This window comes from Mustelus asterias, chromosome 11 (genome assembly GCF_964213995.1).
Source record: "Mustelus asterias chromosome 11, sMusAst1.hap1.1, whole genome shotgun sequence".
Lineage (NCBI taxonomy): Eukaryota > Metazoa > Chordata > Chondrichthyes > Carcharhiniformes > Triakidae > Mustelus > Mustelus asterias.
Genome location: NC_135811.1, coordinates 2925660 through 2946154, shown reverse-complemented (window position 1 = coordinate 2946154; position 20495 = coordinate 2925660). Strand labels below are relative to the sequence as shown.

Genomic DNA, 20495 nt, shown 5'->3' with positions numbered 1-20495 from the left:
GGAGCTCCAGCGTGGCACAGAACAGTATGAGTGAAGTGGCAATCCGACAGCGCTTACCACTCACAGAAGCTTCTGGCTATTTATATTTTACTTTAAGCTCTATAGTGATGTTGACGATTTACAGAGAGATGAGACAAGAGTCTGTGATTCCTCCCCCCACCCCTAGATACCTCATACAGGGGCTTAGGAACATACAAATCACAGAATGGGTACAACTCGAAAAGAATCAATCAGCCCATCATTTCTGTGCTAGCTCGAGCGATGTGCCCACTCCCACTCTCCCGCCTCCTCCCTATAAACTTGCCAAATTTTTTCTCCTCTGATAATGATCAATTCCCTTTTGAAAGGAACAGGAGGAGGCTATTCAGCCCCTTGAGTCACGACAATGAATCTGCACGAATCCCACTTTCCAACATTCTGCCCAGCGCCTTGAATGTTACGACATTTCAAGCGTTCATCCAGGTACTTTTTAAAGGTTGTGAGGTTTCCCATCTCTACTACCGTCCCAGGCAGCGCATTCCAGACTCCCACTACTCTCTGAGTGAGAAAGGTTCTCCTCAGATCCCCTCTAAACCTCCTGCCCCACACCTTCAAATTATGCCCCCTCATTATTAACCTTTAAACTAAGAGGAACAACTGTTTCCTATCCGCTCTGTCCATCCCCCTCATAATTTATACACCTCAATCGTGTCCCCCCTCAGTCTTCTCTGCTCTAAAGAAAACAATCCAAGCCTATCCAGTCTCTCCTTATAGCTCGAATGCTCCGTCCCAGGCAACATCCTGGTGAATCTCCTCTGCACCCCTCCAGTGCAATTGCATCCTTCCTCTAGTGAGGTGACCAGAACTGTACACAGTACTCCAGCTGTGGCCTAATCAAAGTTTTGTACAGCTCCAACATTACCTCCCTGCTGTTATAATCTAAGCCACGACTGATAAAAGCAAGTATCCCATATGCCTTCTCAACTATCCTATTAATCTGTCCTGCCGCCTTCAGGGATCTGTGGACAAGCACCCAAGATCCCTCTGCTCCTCTGAGCTTCCTAGCGCCCTGCCATTCATTAAATACTCCCTTGTCTTATTATTTCTTTCGAAGTGCATCATCTCACACTTATCAGGGTTAAATTCCATCAGCCACTGCTCTGCCCATCTGACCAACCCATCTATAATCATCATGCAAGCTACGACCTTCTTCCTCACTATTAATCACCCTGCCAATCTTCATGTCAGCTGCAAACTTACTTATCATCCCCCTCAAATTCTCATCTATATTGTTTATACATATACACTAATCATCTGATTAGTAAGTTTGTGGACAACACAAAGATTGGGGGAGCTGTGGATAGTGACGAGGATTGCCAGAGGATACAGCTGGATATAGATAGGCTGGAAATGGCAGATGGAAGTTATTCCAGACAAATGTGAGGTGATGCATTTTGGAAGGTTTAGAACATAGAACATAGAACAGTACAGCACAGAACAGGCCCTTCGGCCCACGATGTTGTGCCGAGCTTTATCTGAAACCAAGATCAAGCTATCCCACTCCCTATCATCCTGGTGTGCTCCATGTGCCTATCCAATAACCGCTTAAATGTTCCTAAAGTGTCTGACTCCACTATCACTGCAGGCAGTCCATTCCACACCCCAACCACTCTCTGCGTAAAGAACCTACCTCTGATATCCTTCCTGTATCTCCCACCACGAACCCTATAGTTATTCCCCCTTGTAATAGCTCCATCCACCTGAGGAAATAGTCTTTGAACGTTCACTCTATCTATCCCCTTCATCATTTTATAAACCTCTATTAAGTCTCCCCTCAGCCTCCTCCGCTCCAGAGAGAACATTCCTAGCTCCCTCAACCTTTCCTCATAAGACCTACCCTCCAAACCAGGCAGCATCCTGGTAAATCTCCACTGCACTCTTTCCAGCGCTTCCACATCCTTCTTATAGTGAGGTGACCAGAACTGCACACAATATTCCAAATGTGGTCTCACCAAGGTCCTGTACAGTTGCAGCATAACCCCACGGCTCTTAAACTCCAACCCCCTGTTAATAAAAGCTAACACACTATAGGCCTTCTTCACAGCTCTATCCACTTGAGTGGCAACCTTTAGAGATCTGTGGATATGGACCCCAAGATCTCTCTGTTCCTCCACAGTCTTCAGAACCCTATCTTTGACCCTGTAATCCACATTTAAATTAGTCCTACCAAAATGAATCACCTCACATTTATCAGCGTTAAACTCCATTTGCCATTTTTCAGCCCAGCTTTGCATCCTATCTATGTCTCTTTGCAGCCTACAACAGCCCTCCACCTCATCCACTACTCCACCAATCTTGGTGTCATCAGCAAATTTACTGATCCACCCTTCAGCCCCCTCCTCTAAGTCATTAATAAAAATCACAAAGAGCAGAGGACCAAGCACTGATCCCTGTGGCACTCCGCTAGCAACCTGCCTCCAATCCGAAAATTTTCCATCCACCACCACCCTCTGTCTTCGATCAGACAGCCAGTTACCTATCCAATCGGCCAACTTTCCCTCTATCCCACACCTCCTCAAAGAACAAAGAACAATACAGCACAGGAACAGGCCCTTCGGCCCTCCAAGCCTGCGCCGCTCCCCGGTCCAGGATTGAATCCTGAATCCAGGATCCCCGCCCAATTTTCCAGCCTATCTACATCCTAATATCCTATCCACCGAGCTGTCCCTCACAGCTACGATGCTTTGTTCATCACAACCTATTAACTCACCCCCACCCCCCCATTCCAGACCATGTGATCTCCAGGGAGAGGTGAAAACCCCAGGGCCAATATGGGGAAAAAGAATCTGGGAAATTCCTCTCCGACCCCCTGAGGCGATCGAAACGAGTCCAGGAGATCACAATGGCCCTGATCGGAAAATGTTTCCCAACCCTAGTCATTTCCACTTCCACGAACACCATATGAATTCCCTGCCCCCGAGACAGGTTCCCAACTATCCGCAGTCTCGCTCTGTACTGGCACCAGCAAGATGATCATAGAATGAAGCCTTGAAACGAGAAACAAGGAACAATTAGCCCGCGCCGCTCCCTGGTCTAAACTAGACCACTCTTTTGTATCCCTCCATTCCCACTCCGTTCATATAGCTGTCTAGATAAGTCTTAAATGTTCCCAGTGTGTCCGCCTCCACCACCTCACTTTCATCATAAGCCGACCATGGGGGACCTTATCAAACGCCTTACTAAAATCCATGTATATGACATCAACTGCCCTACCTTCATCAACACACTTAGTTACCTCCTCAAAAAATTCTATCAAATTTGTGAGGCACGACTTACCCTTCACGAATCCGTGCTGACTATCCCGGATTAATCCGCATCTTTCTAAATGGTCGTAAATCCCATCCCTAAGGACCTTTTCCATCAACTTACCAACCACCGAAGTAAGATTAACCGGTCTATAATTACCAGGGTCATTTCTATTCCCTTTCTTAAACAGAGGAACAACATTCGCCATTCTCCAGTCCTCTGGCACTATCCCCGTGGACAGCGAGGACCCAAAGATCAAAGCCAAAGGCACTGCAATCTCATCCCTTGCCTCCCAAAGAATCCTAGGATACATTTCATCAGGCCCAGGAGACTTATCGACCTTCAGTTTATTCAAAACTGCCAGGACATCCTCCCTCCGAACATCTATTTCCTCCAGCCTATTAGCCTGTAACACCTTCTCTTCCTCAAAAACATGGCCCCTCTCCTTGGTGAACACTGAAGAAAAGTATTCATTCATCACCTCGCCTATCTCTACTGACTCCATACACAAGTTCCCACTACTGTCCTTGACCGGCCCCAACCTCACCCTGGTCATTCTTTTATTCCTCACATAAGAGTAAAAAGCCTTGGGGTTTTCCTTGATCCGACCCGCCAAGGACTTCTCATGTCCCCTCCTAGCTCTCCTAAGTCCCTTTTTCAGCTCATTCCTTGCTGACTTGTAACCCTCAATCGAGCCATCTGAACCTTGTTTCCTCATCCCTACGTAAGCTTCCCTCTTCCTTTTCACAAGACATTCCACCTCTTTCGTGAACCATGGTTCCCTCACTCGGCCATTTCCTCTCTGCCTGACAGGGACATACCTATCAAGGACACCCAGTATTTGTTCCTTGAAAAAGTTCCACTTTTCATTAGTTCCTTTCCCTGACAGTTTCTGTTCCCAACTTATGCCCCCTAATTCTTGCCTAATCGCATCATAATTACCTCTCCCCCAATTGTAAACCTTGCCCTGCCGTACGGCCCTATCCCTCTCCATTGCAATAACAAATGACACCGAATTGTGGTCACTATCTCCAAAGTGCTCTCCCACAACCAAATCTAACACTTGGCCCGGTTCATTTCCCAGTACCAAATCCAATGTGGCCTCACCTCTTGTCGGCCTATCCACATATTGTGTCAGGAAACCCTCCTGCACACACTGCACAAAAACTGCCCCATCCGAACTATTTGACCTACAAAGGTTCCAATCAATATTTGGAAAGTTAAAGTCCCCCATGACAACTACCCTGTGACCCCCACACATATCCATAATCTGCTTAGCAATTTCTTCCTCCACATCTCTATTACTATTTGGGGGCCTATAGTAAACTCCTAACAACGTGACCGCTCCTTTCCTATTTCTAACCTCAGCCCATATTACCTCAGTGTGCAGATCCCCCTCGAAGTGCCTTTCCGCAGCCGTTAAACTATCCTTGATTAACAATGCCACTCCTCCACCTCTTTTATCAGCTTCCCTCCACTTACTGAAACATCTATACCCCGGAACGTCTAACAACCATTCCTGTCCTTGTTCTACCCACGTCTCTGTAACGGCCACAACATCGTAGTCCCAAGTACCAATCCACGCCCCAAGTTCATCTACCTTGTTCCGGATGCTCCTTGCATCGAAGTAGACACACTTCAACCCACCTTCCTGTCTACCGGTACCCACCCTTGACTCTGATACCTTCCCCAATACCTCACCACCCTCACTGACTTCCAGACTACAGTTTAATGCAGGAGGGAAGTATACAGTAAATGGCAGAACCCTTAGAAACATTAACATACAGAGGGATCTGGGTGTACAGGTCCACAGTTCCCTGAAAGTGGGAACACAATTGGGCAAGGTGGTCAAGAAAGCGTATGGCATGCTTGCTTTCATCGGTCAAAGCACAGAGTGTAAAAATTGGCAAGTCATGTTCAGCTGTAAAGAACTTTAGTTGGAATATTGTGTATAGTTCTGGCCACCAGACTACCAGAAGAATGTGGAGGCTTTGGAGAGGATACAGAAAAGGTTTACAAGGACATTGCTTGGTTTGGAGAGTATTAGCTCTGAGCAGAGATTGGAAAAACTTGGTTTGTTTTCACTTGAACTTTGGAGGCTGAGGGGTGACCTGATAGAAGTCTACAAGATTACGAGAGGCATGAATAGAATGGATATTCAGAGTATTTTTCCTAGGGTAGAAATGTCAATTACTTGGGGACATAGGTTTAAGGTAAAAGGAAGAAAGTTTAAAGGAGATGTGAGAGGCAGGTCATTTGCACAGAGGGTGGTAAATGCCTGGAATGCACTCCCAGAGAAGGTGGTAGAAGCAGATACAATAGCAACGTTTAAGAGGCACCTGTATAGATATATGAATAGGCCGGGAATAGAGAGATATGGACCACGTAGAGACAAAAGGTCATTTAGTTTAAAAAGGCGTAATGTGTCAGCGCAGGCCTGGTGGGCCGAAGGGCCTGTTCCTGTGCTGTATTGCTCTTTATATCATGAGCAAAAGGGACCCGAAAACTGATCCCTGTGGTATCCCATTGGACACTGGCCCCCAGTCACACGAACAGCCTCTGTCTCCTACCACTGAGACTTTAACCTGGTGTTGTTAAAACTCTTACTGTGTTCCTACCACTGAGCCAGTTTTGGATCTGACCTGCCACGTTACCCTTGTGCTGTTAACTTCTTTATCAGTCTCCCATGCGGGACTTTGCCAAAGGCTTTGATGAAATCCATATAAACTACATCGACTGCACTACTCTTGTCGACACACACCTCTTCAAAAAATTCTATCAAATTTGTTGGGCAAGACCTCCCTCTGACAAAGCCATGCTGATTATCCCGAATTAACCCAAGCCTTTCCTAGTTGAGATTAGTTCCCTCTTTCAGAATTTTCTCCAGTGGTTTCCCTCCCGCTGATGTGAGACTCACTGGTCTGTAATTTCCTGGTTCATCTCTACCACACTTCTTACATAGAAACATAGAAGATAGGAGGAGGAGGAGGCCATTTGGCCCTTCGAGCCTGCTCCGCCATTCATTACGATCATGATTGATCATCCAACTCAATAGCCTAGTCCTGCTTTCTCCCCATAACCTTTGATCCCGTTCGCCCCCAAGTGCTATATCCAGCTGCCTCTACATTCAATATTTTGGGATCAACTACTTCCTGTGGTAATGAATTCCACAGGCTCACTGCTCTTTGGGTGAAGAAATGTCTCCTCACCTCCATCCTAAATGGTCTACCCTGAATCCTCAGACTGTGACCCCTGGTTCTGGACTCCCCCACCATCGGGAACATCCTCCCTGCATCTACACTGTCTAGTCCTGTTAGAATTTTATAAGTCTCTATGAGATCCCCCCTCATTCGTCTGAACTCCAGCGAAAACAATCCTAACCTAGTCAATCTCTCCTCATACATCAGTCCCCGGAATAAGCCTGGGAAACCTTCGCTGCACTCCCTCGAGAGCAAGAACATCCTTCCTCAGAAAAGGAGACCAAAACTGCACACAATACTCTCGGTGTGGCCTCACCAAGGCCCTGTATAATTGCAACAACACATCCCTGCTCCTGAACTCGAAACCTCTCGCAATGAAGGCCAACATGCCATTTGCCTTCTTTACCGCCTGCTGCACCTGCATGCTTACCTCCTTGAAAAGTGGAACCACATTAGCTGTCCTCCAGTCCTCTGGCACATTCCCCCATGGCCAGACAGGAATTAAAGATTTGGGTCAGGGCCCCTGTAGTTTCCTCCCTTGCCTCCCACAGCAGCCTTTTCATTTATTTTTTATTAATTAACGGGACATGGGTGTCGCTGGCTGGGCCAGCATTTAGTGCCCATCCTTTGAGAGTCAACCACATTGCTGTGGCTCTGGAGTCACATGTAGGCCAGACCGGGTAAGGACGGCAGGTTTCCTTCCCTAAAGGACATTAGTGAACCAGGTGGGTTTTTCCGACAATTGACAATGGTTTCATGGTCATCAGTAGACTCTTAATTCCAGATATCTTTAACTGAATTCAAATTCCACCAGCTGCCGTGGCGGGATTTGAACCCGGCTCCCTAGAACTCACAATTGGGGCACAATTCATCTGGACTTTGAGATTTATCCACTTTTAAGCCAATCATAACCTCCGATACTTCCCCACTCTCTGTGTCAAACAGTTCAAGAACCTCACAGCCTCTCTCCCCGAATTCTGTACCAACATCCTCCTTCTCCCGAGTGAAGATAGATGTGTAGTACTTGTTTAACGCGCTACCAATGTCTTCTGACTCCTCGAGCAGATTGCCCCCTTGGTCCCTAATGGGCCCTCTACCCACCGATCCCGTCCCCCCCTGCCCCCCTACCTTCCCCCCGCCCCGCCCACTGCTCTCGGTTCATTTCGATGTGTGAAATGCTCCTTCAATCCTTTTGATTCTTTCACAGGACGTAGGTGCCACTGGCTCGACTGGTATTTTTATTGTCCATTCCTGATTCCTTTGAGAAGGTGGGGGTGAGCTGCCTTCTTGAACCGCTGCAGTCCATGTGGTGTAGGTACACCCACAGTGCTGTTAGGGAGGAATTCCAGGATTTTGACCCAGCGACAGTGGATGGCCGATATATTTCCAAGTCAGGGTGGTGTGCGGCTTGGAGGGAACTTACAGAACATGGTATTTTTATGCATCCGCGGTCCTTGTCCATCTAGATGGTAGCAGTCGTGGTTTGGAAGGTGCTATCTAAAGAGCCTTGGGGAGTTTCTGCAGTGCATCTTGGAAATGGTACACATGGTTGTCCCTGTGCATCAGTGGTGGAGGAATGAATGTTTGTGGATGTGGTGCCAATCAAGCGGGGCTGCTTTGTCCTGGATGGTATCAAGCTTCTTGAGTGTTGTTGGAGCTGCACCCATCCAGGCAAGTGGGGAGTATCCCATCACACTCCTGACTTGTGCCTTGTAGATGGTGGACAGGCTCTGGGGAGTCAGGAGATGAGTTACTCGCTGCAGTATTCCTGGCCTCTGACCTGCTCTTGTAGCCACTGTATGTATATGGCTGGTCCAGTTCACTTTTAGGCCAAAGGTAACTCCAGGATTTTTTTTATTCGTTCATGAGATGAGGGCATCACTGGTTGGGTCAGCATTTGATGCTCATCCCTAGTTGCCCTTGAACTGAGTGTCTCGCTCGGCCATTTCAGAAGGCAGTTGAGAGTCAACCACATTGCTGTGGATCTGGAGTCACATGTAGGCCAGACCAGGTAAGGACGGCAGATTTCCTTCCCTAAAGGGCATTAGTGAACCAGATGGATTTTTTCGACAATCGACAATGGTTTCATGGTCATCAGTAGATTCTTAATCCCAGATATGATTATTTTTTGTATAGATGTTGTTCGTGGGGGCTTTAGCGAGGGTAATGCCATTGAGTGTCAAGGGGCAATGGCTGGATTCTGTCTTGTTGGAGATGGTCATGGGTTAGGCTGATTGGCCATGCTAAATTGCCCCTTAGTATCAGGGGAACCAGCAGGGTAACTACATGGGGTTACAGGGACAGGGACTGGATGGGATTGTTGTTGGTGCTAGCTCGACGGGCCAAGTGGCCTCCTACTGCACTGTAGGGATTCTATGATTCTATGGTTTGCTGGGCCATTTTCAGAAAGTAGTTAAGAATCAACCACATTGCTGTGGACCTGGAGTCACATGTAGGCCAGACCGGGTAAGGACGGCAGATTTCCTTCCCTAAAGGACATGAGTGAACCAGATGGGTTTTTACAATAATCAGCAAAAATTCCATGGTCATCATTACTGAAACTAATTTCATATTCCAAATTTTATGAATGGAATTTAAATTCCACCGGCGGCTATGGTGGGATTTGAATCCACATCCTGAACTTGAGCCTGGGCCTCTGGAACACATCACCAGCTCCCCTACTAATTGCTGAAGTGCTGTGTGATAGCACCACTGACAACCCTTTCCATCAGTTTGCTGATGATCGAGAGTAGTCTGATTGGGCAGTGATTGGCCGGGTTGGATTTGTCCTGCTTTTTGTGTACAGGACATACCTGGGCAATTTTCCACATTGTCGGGTAGATGCCAGTGTTGTAACTGTCCTGGAAGAGCTTGGCTAGGGGAGCGGCAAGTTCTGGAGCACAAGTCTTCAGGATTATTTCTGGAATATTGTCAGGGCCCAAAGCTTTTGCAGTATCCAGTGTCTCCAGCCGAGTCTGATATCACACACATCCTTGTGAGTTTCTTCATTGATTTCTCTGGCAGCTACTGGCCTGTCATTTGTGTATGTGAAGTAATTCATGGGTAACTTAGTCGCAAAAAATGCATCAGCCTTCATGGGAAACCTCGAAAGAATGTCACCATTTGAATGATCTGCTGATTTACAACATTTATCATCGTATCGATGGCTAATTTTATTATTTGGTTTCTTTACACAATGACCACTTTGTACTCTTTTAGAATTTCCTCAATGACAGACACACTCCTACTGATCTCTGCTGCAAGGAACGCGGCTCAGTTTAACTGAATCTTCTTGTCCCAATTTTTTAATATCAGAGAGACATTGGCCGGAATTTTACCGGGATGTCCGCCCCGGAATCGGGGCAGGCCAGGCTCACAGAACGGCATTCTCCGTTGGCCTTGGGCGGGATCTTACGAGCTTTGTGCGGGCGAGGCGGGAAAATTCCGGCCTTTGTCTCCACTTAGTGCAGCCAATGGCGAGTGATAGGGTGAGTCATCACCTTCCACCCTAACACTATCTTCGCCTCACACTGCCAGACTGTCATTGGAGTAACTAATCAGTTTCACACCAGCTTTGAGTAATGGAATGTGGCTTTGGGAGTTCTTGTCCTCTCTTTCCTAGATAACAGACACAGCTGCAACTGGATCAGTGATAAAAGTAAATTGTGAAACTCTGATGTTCAATTCCATTGTCGGAGCTGTAATGATATCTTCAGCCTTATTACTCTCATCACCCATCACCTTGCACTGTGACTGAGTACAAGTCTTCATCTTCCTGTTCAATGACATCGAGTTTTATTTCTATATCATCCACATGTTCGAGGATTTCCAGACTTTTTGGCGTTTTCATGGCCAGGACCTCATCTCAGGCCTTCTTCCACATCACCGCATTGCCTTTGTTCAGCCGCTCCCCTGAATGCTCTCGCTCTTTAAACCTTCTGCAAATGTGTCACTAAAATCAATTTAGAAGTTTGTGTCATAAACACACACACATGCACGCACACACACATGCACACACATGCATGCATACACATGCATGCACACACATACACACATGCACACACATACACACATGCACACACATACACACAGTGATGAGCAATTTTCTTGAATTCAAGAATGTAACCTGCAACAGTTTCATGTGACAACTGCTTCCTCTGATGGACTGCAAATCTCTGCAATTTCATTCTTGGTTATGCCACGATATAAACGACAGAGGGAAGACAAAGTATGGACTTGCAATATATTACATTGAACACTATCTACCTGCCGGCTTCAATAGCCTTAATATCCGTAAAATAAATCTATCAATCTCTGTTTTGGAATTTTCACTTGACTCCCTTTCCGATATTCAATGGATTCTTGGGGGAGAAAGTTCCGTGTTTTCAATCCCCAATGTGTGAAATTTTGCTTCTTGACATCATCAAAGGGATCCTTTAAGTATGTCAAAGGAAAAAGAATAACTAGAGGGAGAATAGGACCCCTCAAGGACCAAAGTGGATACATAGGGACTGGCAGCTCAATGTTCCAGGGTACAGATGCTATAGGAAAGATAGAACAGGAGGTAAGAGAGGAGGGGGAGTTGCACTTTTGATTAGGGAAAGCATCATGGCCGTACTGAGAGGGGATATATCCGAGGGTTCGGCCACTGAGTCTATATGGGTAGAACTGAGAAATAAGAAGGGGGAAATCACTTTGATAGGGTTGTACTATGGGCCCCCAAATAGTCAGCGGCAAATTGAGGAGCAAATATGTAAGGAGATTACAGATAGCTCCAAGAAAAATAGGGTGGTAATAGTCGGAGATTTTAACTTTCCCAACATTGACTGGGACAGCCATAGTATTAGAGGGTTGGATGGAGAGAAATTTGTTGAGTGTATTCAGGAGGAATTTCTCATTCAGTATGTGGATGGCCCAACTAGAGAGGGGGAAAAACTTGACCTCCTCTTGGGAAATAAGGGCAGATGACAGAAGTGTTAGTGAGGGATCACTTTGGGACCAGTGACCATAATTCCATTAGTTTTAAGATAGCTGTGGAGAATGATAGGTCTGACCCAAAAGTTAAAATTCTAAATTGGGGCAAGGCCAATTTTGATGGTATCAGGCAGGAACTTTTAAAAGTTAATTGAGGGAGTCTGTGGGAAGGCAAAGGGGTGTCTGGTAAGTGGGAGGCTTTCAATAGTGTCTTAACGAGGGTTCAGGGTAAGCACATTCCTCTTAGAATGAAGGGCAAGGCTGCAGAAGTAGGGAATCCTGGATAACTCGGTATATTGAGGCCCTGGTCAAGAAGAAGAAGGCGGCACATGACGTGTGTAGGCAGCTGGGATCAAGTGGATCCCTTGAAGAGTAGAGGGGGCAGAGGAGTAGAGTTAAGAGAGAAATCAGGAGGGCAAAAAGGGGACACAAGATTGTTTTGGCAGATAAGACAAAGGAGAATCCAAAGAGCTTCTACAAATACGTAATGGGCAAAAGAGTAACTAGGGAGAGAGTAGGACGTCTTAAGGATCATCTATGTGCGAATCCAAGAGATGGGTGAGATCCTAAATGAATATTTCTCATCGGTATTTACTGTTGAGAAAAGCATGGATGTTAGGGAACTTGGGGAAATAAATAATGATGTCTTGAGGAGTGTACATATTACAGAGAAGGAGGTGCTGGAAGTCTTAAAGCACATCAAGGTAGATAAATCCCCGGGACCTGATGAAGTGTATCCCAGGACATTGTGGGAGGCTAGAGAGGAAATTGCGGGTCCCCTAGCAGAGATATTTGAATCATTGACAGTCACAGGTGAGGTGCCTGAAGATTGGAGGGTGGCAAATATTGTGCCTTTGTTTAAAAAGGGTTGCAGGGAAAAGCCTGGGAACTACAGGCCAGTGAGCCTCACATCTGTGGTGGGTAAGTTGTTGGAAGATATTTTGAGAGACAGGATCTACAGGCATTTAGAGATGCAAGAACTGATTAGGGACAGTCAGCATGGCTTTGTGAGTGGAAAATCATGTCTCACAAATTTGAGTTTTTTGAAGGGGTAACCAAGAAGGTAGATGAGGACAGTGCAGTTGATGTTGTCTACACCAAGGCAAGGCCTTTGACAAGGTACCGCATAGTAGGTTGTTGCATAAGGTTAAATCTCACGGGATCCAAAGTGAGGTAGCCAAATGGATACAAAATTGGCTTGATGACAGAATGTGGAGATGCCGGCGTTGGACTGCGGTAAACACAGTAAGAGTTTTAACAACACCAGGTTAAAGTCCAACAGGTTTATTTGGTAGCAAGTGCCATTCAAATTGGCATTTGCTACCAAATAAACCTGTTGATGACAGAAGACAGAGGGTGGTTGTCGGGGGTTGTTTTTCAAACTGGAGGCCTGTGACCAGTGGTGTGCCTCAGGGATCAGTGCTGGGCCCACTGTTATTTGTCATTTATATTAATGATTTGGATGAGAATTTAGGAGGCATGGTTAGTAAGTTTGCAGATGACACCAAGATTGGTGGCATAGTGGATGGTAAAGAAGGTTATCGAGGATAGGAGCGGGATCTTGATCAATTGGGCCAGTGGGCTGACGAATGGCAAATGGAGTTTAATTTAGATAAATGTGAGGTGATGCATTTTGGTAGATTGAACCAGGGCAGAACTTACTCAGTTAATGGTAGGGCGTTGGGGAGAGTTACAGAACAAAGAGATCTAGGGGTACAGGTTCATAGCTCCTTGAAAGTGGAGTCCCAGGTGGATAGAGTGGTGAAGAAGGCATTCGGCATGCTTGGTTTCATTGGTCAGAACATTGAATACAGGAGTTGGGACGTCTTGTTGAAGTTGTACAAAACATTGGTAAGGCCACATTTGGAATACTGTGCACAGTTCTGGTCACCCCATTATAGAAAGGATATTATTAAACTAGAAAGAGTGCAGAAGAGATTTACTAGGATGCTACCGGGACTTGATGGATTGAGTTATAAGGAGAGGCTGGATAGACTGGGACTTTTTTCTCTGGAGCGTAGGAGACTTATGTTGATCTTATAGAAGTCTATAAAATAATGAGGGGCACTGATCAGCTAGATAGTCAATATTTTTTCCCAAAGGTAGGGGGGGTCTAAAACTAGAGGGCATAGATTTAAGGTGAGAGGGGAGAGATACAAAAGGGTCCAGAGGGACAATTTTTTCACACAAAGGGTTGCGAGTGTCTGGAAGAAGCTGCATTAGTCGGCATTAGAGGCAGTAGTAGAGGTGGGTACAAATTTGTCTTTTAAAAAGTGTTTAGACAGTTACATGAGTAAGATGGGTATAGAGGGATATGGACCAAATTGGGACTAGCTTCGTGGTTAAAAAAGGGGTGGCATGGACAAGTTGGGCCATGCTGTACACTTGTATGACTCTATGGTGGAACCGCAGGAGATGGTCGAGGTTCTCAATGAATATTTCTCCCGTACAATCCAGAGACTGAAGAGCTCGTATTATAGAGAGGGTCCCAACACACTCTCTGGAACAACAGCGAGAGTGTCCATGCAGAATCCGAGACCACACAACAACAACTTGCATTTATGTAGCCGTTCCCATCGAAAACCTTCCTGCAATGCTTTACAGGAGCGAATTAGGAAAAATTAACACCAAGCACACGTAACACAATATCAGGTCAGGTGACCTAAAGCTTGGTCAAATAGGTCGGTTTTAATAAAAGCAAAATACTGCGGATGCTGGAATCTGAAAATGCTGGAAATTCTCAGCAGGTCTGACAGCATCTGTGGGGAGAGAATAGGGCCAACGTTTTGAGTCTGGGTGACCCTTCATCAGAGCTGAGAGCAAAGAGAGTCAGCAGAGATTTATACTATTGGGGTGGGGAGGTGGAATTGGACAAGAGGAATGAGGATACAGAGGGCTGAGAAGGTGCTAAAAGGTGTCCATTATATGATCAGAATGCGAGAAAGACAGAACAATTTCTCCTTTAACACGTCTCGCTTCCTCCAATTGGAAGCTGTGGCTCTGGGCACCCGCATGGGTCCCAGTTATCCCTTTCTCTTTATGGGTTATGTGAAGCATTTCCTGTTCCAGTCCTACTCCGGCCCCCTCCGATTACTCCTTTATCGGTACATCGACAACTATTTCAGTGCTGCTGCGATGAGATTTTCCAGCATTTTCTGCTTTAGGTCGGTTTTAAGGTGTATTAAAGGAGGAAAGTGAGGTTGAGAGGCCAAGGGGGAGGAAGGGGGGGGGGGGGGGGGGCGGAGGGGGTGGGGGGGCGGCGGGGGGAGGGGGTGGGTGGAGGAGTGTTGGATTCCAGAGTTTAGCAGATATGGCCTCCAGTGGTTGAATGATTAAAACCAGGGGTGCTGAAGTGGCCGGTGTTAGCTGAGCAGAGATATCTCAGGACGTGAGGCTGCAGGAGATTCCAGAGATAGGGAGTGGTGAAACCAAGTTCCAATTCCAAAAAGAATATCAATGTTCAAATCAAGGCTTTGCAGCCATTGTTAGTGAGCACGCGATGGGGAAGGGGAGGGGTATTCGGTAACAGGACTTGGTGCCGGTTAAAACACGGGTAAGAGAGTTTACAGCGGGTGGAATGTGAGCCGCGCCTGCAATCGGTTAGTCGAGCTAGAAGCAGCAAAGGCTTGAATGAGGGTTACTGCAGCAGATCAGCTGAGACAGGGCAGAGAAAGGCAATGCCTTTGATACTTACTGACCGAACTTTGCCACAAGCATCCCGACCAGCAGCGAACCACACATCCCACCGACGGCAAACACCGAGACAGTGGCTGAGTACAGCAGCACCAAGTGAGGGGCAGACAGGGATTGGTTGAACCGCTCCAGAACGGTGTCATTGTAGAAATCTTTAATGTACTGAGGATAAATAATACAGGCGTGACTTTCAAAAGTGAAGTGGGTAACGACTCAACAACAGAGCAGGGGGCTGGGGCTAACTGGATAGTTACAGCAAAGAGCTGGCATCAGGATGATGGGCAGAATGGCCTCTTTCTCAGCTGTACATCTCTCTGATTCGTGACAATCAGACAGATTCACACAGGAACTTCTCTAAAGCTCCCCTCGCTTGGACAATGATTATTGTCAATTCCTGATATTCCCAATGTTTTTACTCCCAAAAATCCTGGAAAAGTCCCTTCCTAACAGCACTGTGGGTGTACCTACACCACACAGACTGCAGCGATTCAAGAAGGCAGCTCACCACCACCCTCTCAAGGGCAATTAGGGATGTACAATAAATGCTGGTCAGCCAGCGACGCCCATGTCCCATGAATTAAATTAAAAACACAAGCATTCAGCAACTGTAACGGATTGACCATGAATTTGGCAGTCCCAAGGTTTGAGTGACTCAGAGACTGACAGCTTCCTCCAGCAAGATATCATCGAATCCCCGCAGTGCAGGAGGAGGCCATTCAGCCAATCGACACACTGACAGAGCAGATTACCCAGGCCCTATTCCCATCACCCCACATATTTACACAGATAATCCCCCTCACACTCACCCTCCACCATCACCGTCCCCCTCCCCCTCACCCTCCCCCTCACACTCACCCCCTCACACTCACCCTCCCCCTCACCCTCACACTCACCCTCCCCCTCACACTCACCCTCCACCATCACCGTCCCCCTCACACTCACCCTCCCCCTCACCCTCCCCCACACTCCCCCTCACACTCCCCCCTCACACTCACCCTCCCCCCACACTCCCCCTCCTCCCTCACACTCACCCTCCCCCCACACTCCCTCTCCCCCTCACACTCACCCTCCCCCTCACACTCCCCCTCACACTCACCCTGCCCCACACTCCGCCTCCCCCACACTCCCCCTCCCCCTCACACTGACCCTCCCCCCCACACTCACCCTTCCCCCACACTCCCTCTCCCCCTCACACTCACCCTCCCCCCTCACACTCACCCTCCCCCTCACGCTCACCCTCCCCCTCACACTAACCCTCCCCCTCACACTAACCCTCCCCCTCACACTGGCCCTCCCCCTCACACTCACCCTCCCCCTCACACTCACCCTCCCCCCTCACACTCACCCTCCCCCCTCACACTCACCCTCCCCCTCACACTCACCCTCCCCCTCACACTCCCCCTCACACTCACCCTCCCCTCACACACCCCCTCACACTCACCCTCCCCCTCACACTCACCCTCCCCCTCACACTCCCCCTCCCCCCTCACACTCACCCTCCCCCCTCACACTCACCCTCCCCCTCACACTCACCCTCCCCCTCACACTCCCCCTCACACTCACCCTCCCCTCACCCTCCCCCTCACACCCACCCTCCCCCTCACACTCACACTCCCCCCTCATACTCACCCTCCCCCCGCACGCTCACCCTCCCCCTCCCCCTCACCCTCCCCCTCACACTCCCCCTCCCCCGCACCCTCCCCCTCCCCCTCACACCCACCCTCCCCCTCACCCTCCCCCCTCACACTCACCCTCCCCCCACACTCACCCACACCCTCCCCCTCACACTCGCCCTCCCCCTCACCCTCCCCCTCACACTCACCCTCCCCCCACACACTCACCCTCCCCCTCACACTCGCCCTCCCCCTCACACTCACCCTCCCCCCACACACTCACCCTCCCCCTCACACTCACCCTCCCCCTACACACTCACCCTCCCCCCTCACACACTCCCCCTCGCCCTCACACTCCCCCTCCCCCCTCACACTCGCCCATTCCTGCTCCACGCGGCCCTGGATGTGGTCAGTGACATTACCTCTGCTGGAGAGTTCACCACTGCCAGATTATAGCCATAGGCCATGGAGGAACCAAAGGAAGTGAGGATGGCGACGGACAGGAGAGGCCAGGTCAGGTGCTGCGAGCGGGGAGGAAACAACAGAGAACATTAACTGTGAACCCGGAGAAATACAGCGGATTCTGTAAACAAAGCAGCCTCGGTGAGAGGGCCACGATGTCTGAGTTCTGACTCCATCAGTTGTTAAATATTTCGGGTTCAGATAAACAGAAAAGAAACATGAATCCATCTGATTATATTCCAGCCAGTGTCGCAGTCTATTTCCAGAATATTCCGCAAAATCTACACCATCCTGTTAGCTTTAGTTCAGAGTGACTCTCTCACCTGGAGACAGTCAGAGGGTCCGTACTGAGGGAGTGCCGCACTGTCAGAGGGTCAGTGCTGAGGGAGTGCCGCACTGTCAGAGGGTCAGTACTGAGGGAGTGCTGCACTGTCAGGGGGTCAGTACTGAGGGAGTGCTGCACTGTCAGGGGGTCAGTACTGAGGGAGTGCCGCACTGTCAGAGAATCAGTGCTGAGGGAGTGCTGCACTGTCAGAGGGTCCGTACTGAGGGAGTGCCGCACTGTCAGAGGGTCAGTGCTGAGGGAGTGCCGCACTGTCAGGGGGTCAGTACTGAGGGAGTGCCGCACTGTCAGAGGGTCCGTACTGAGGGAGTGCCGCACTGTCAGAGGGTCAGTGCTGAGGGAGTGCCGCACTGTCAGAGGGTCAGTACTGAGGGAGTGCTGCACTGTCAGGGGGTCAGTACTGAGGGAGTGCTGCACTGTCAGGGGGTCAGTACTGAGGGAGTGCCGCACTGTCAGAGAATCAGTGCTGAGGGACTGCTGCACTGTCAGAGGGTCAGTGCTGAGGGAGTGCCGCACTGTCAGAGAATCAGTGCTGAGGGAGTGCTGCACTGTCAGGGGGTCAGTACTGAGGAAGTGCTGCACTGTCAGGGGGTCAGTGTTGAGGGAGTGCTGCACTGTCAGAGGGTCAGTGCTGAGGGAGTGCTCCGCTGTCAGAGGGTCAGTACTGAGGGAGTGCTGCGCTGTCAGAGGGTCAGTACTGAGGGAGTGCTGCACTGTCAGAGGGTCAGTACTGAGGGAGTGCCGCACTGTCAGAGGGTCAGTACTGAGGGAGTGCTCCGCTGTCAGAGGGTCAGTACTGAGGGAGTGCCGCACTGTCAGAGGGTCAGTACTGAGGGAGTGCTGCACTGTCAGAGGGTCAGTACTGAGGGAGTGCTGCACTGTCAGAGGGTCAGTACTGAGGGAGTGCTGCACTGTCAGAGGGTCAGTACTGAGGGAGTGCCGCACTGTCAGAGGGTCAGTACTGAGGGAGTGCTGCACTGTCAGAGGGTCAGTACTGAGGGAGTGCTGCACTGTCAGAGGGTCAGTACTGAGGGAGTGCTGCACTGTCAGAGGGTCAGTACTGAGGGAGTGCCGCACTGTCAGAGGGTCAGTACTGAGGGAGTGCTGCACTGTCAGAGGGTCAGTACTGAGGGAGTGCTGCACTGTCAGAGGGTCAGTACTGAGGGAGTGCTGCACTGTCAGAGGGTCAGTACTGAGGGAGTGCTGCACTGTCAGAGGGTCAGTACTGAGGGAGTGCTGCACTGTCAGAGGGTCAGTATTGAGGCAGTGCTGCACTGTCAGAGGGTCAGTACTGAGGGAGTGCTGCACTGTCAGAGGGTCAGTACTGAGGGAGTGCTGCACTGTCAGAGGGTCAGTACTGAGGGAGTGCTGCACTGTCAGAGAGTCAGTACTGAGGGAATGCTGCACTGTCAGAGGGTCAGTACTGAGGGAGTGCTGCACTGTCAGAGAGTCAGTGCTGAGGCACTGCTGCACTGTCAGAGAGTCAGTACTGAGGGAGTGCTGCACTGTCAGAGGGTCAGTGCTGAGGGAGTGCCACACTGTCAGAGGGTCAGTGTTGAGGCAGTGCTGCACTGTCAGAGGGTCAGTACTGAGGGAGTGCTGCACTGTCAGAGGGTCAGTAATAAGGGAGTGCTGCATTGTCAGAGGGTCAGTACTGAGGGAGTGCCGCACTGTCAGAGGGTCAGTACTGAGGGAGTGCTGCACTGTCAGAGGGTCAGTACTGAGGGAGTGCTGCGCTGTCAGAGGGTCAGTGCTGAGGGAGTGCCGCACTGTCAGAGGGTCAGTACTGAGGGAGTGCTGCACTGTCAGAGAGTCAGTACTGAGGGAGTGCTGCACTGTCAGAGGGTCAGTACTGAGGGAGTGCTGCGCTGTCAGAGGGTCAGTGCTGAGGGAGTGCCGCACTGTCAGAGGGTCAGTACTGAGGGAGTGCTGCACTGTCAGAGGGTCAGTACTGAGGGAGTGCCGCACTGTCAGAGGGTCAGTGTTGAGGCAGTGCTGCACTGTCAGAGGGTCAGTACTGAGGGAGTGCCGCACTGTCAGAGAGTCAGTGCTGAGGCACTGCTGCACTGTCAGAGAGTCAGTACTGAGGGAGTGCTGCACTGTCAGAGGGTCAGTGCTGAGGGAGTGCTGCACTGTCAGAGGGTCAGTAATAAGGGAGTGCTGCATTGTCAGAGGGTCAGTACTGAGGGAGTGCCGCACTGTCAGAGGGTCAGTACTGAGGCAGTGCTGCACTGTCAGAAGGTCAGTATTGAGAGAGTGCCGCATTGTCAGAGGGTCAGTGCTGAGGGAGTGCTGCACTGTCAGAGGGTCAGTACTGAGGGAGTGCCGCACTGTCAGAGGGTCAGTACTGAGGGAGTGCCGCACTGTCAGAGGGTCAGTACTGAGGGAGTGCCGCACTGTCAGAGGGTCAGTGTTGAGGGAGTGCCGCACTGTCAGAGGGTCAGTACTGAGGGAGTGCCGCACTGTCAGAGGGTCAGTACTGAGGGAGTGCCGCACTGTCAGAGGGTCAGTACTGAGGGAGTGCCGCACTGTCAGAGGGTCAGTGTTGAGGGAGTGCCGCACTGTCAGAGGGTCAGTACTGAGGGAGTGCCGCACTGTCAGAGCATGTTGTCTTTCAGATGAGTGAACTTGATGATTCCATTCTGCTGTCCCAGGATTGCAAGGCCTCTGCTGTGAAGCAGGAGGGTGTTGGAGTTGGGCCCGCTATCCTGGTGAGCTGGTTATTATCTGTCTTGTTTCGCAGTCGCTGCAGTATTGGCCGTTTTGCACTGGGACATCCTGAGTCTGTGGGTCCTCAATGGGGCAGAGTGCTGTCTGGTGCTGTGCCTGTGCACTCAGCAGCCTGGCAGGGCTGACAGCACTTTCAGTATTGAGGAGCGGGGAGGAAAAAGAGAGAAATTATGAGTGAGAGTACGGGTCTGAGCT

The 20495-nt window shown here is 49.5% G+C and overlaps 1 protein-coding gene across 1 annotated transcript in view; it reads right to left on the bottom strand.

Moving 5' to 3' along the window:
* LOC144500865 (solute carrier family 2, facilitated glucose transporter member 9-like) overlaps positions 1 to 15294 on the bottom strand; it is a 55201-nt gene extending 39907 nt beyond the window's left edge. The window contains exon 1 of the mRNA XM_078224338.1: positions 15154 to 15294. Coding sequence (XP_078080464.1) covers positions 15154 to 15200 — 47 coding nt within the window. The 5' untranslated portion in view covers positions 15201 to 15294. The remainder of the gene's footprint in view (positions 1 to 15153) is intronic.
* Positions 15295 to 20495: the final 5201 nt, after the last annotated feature.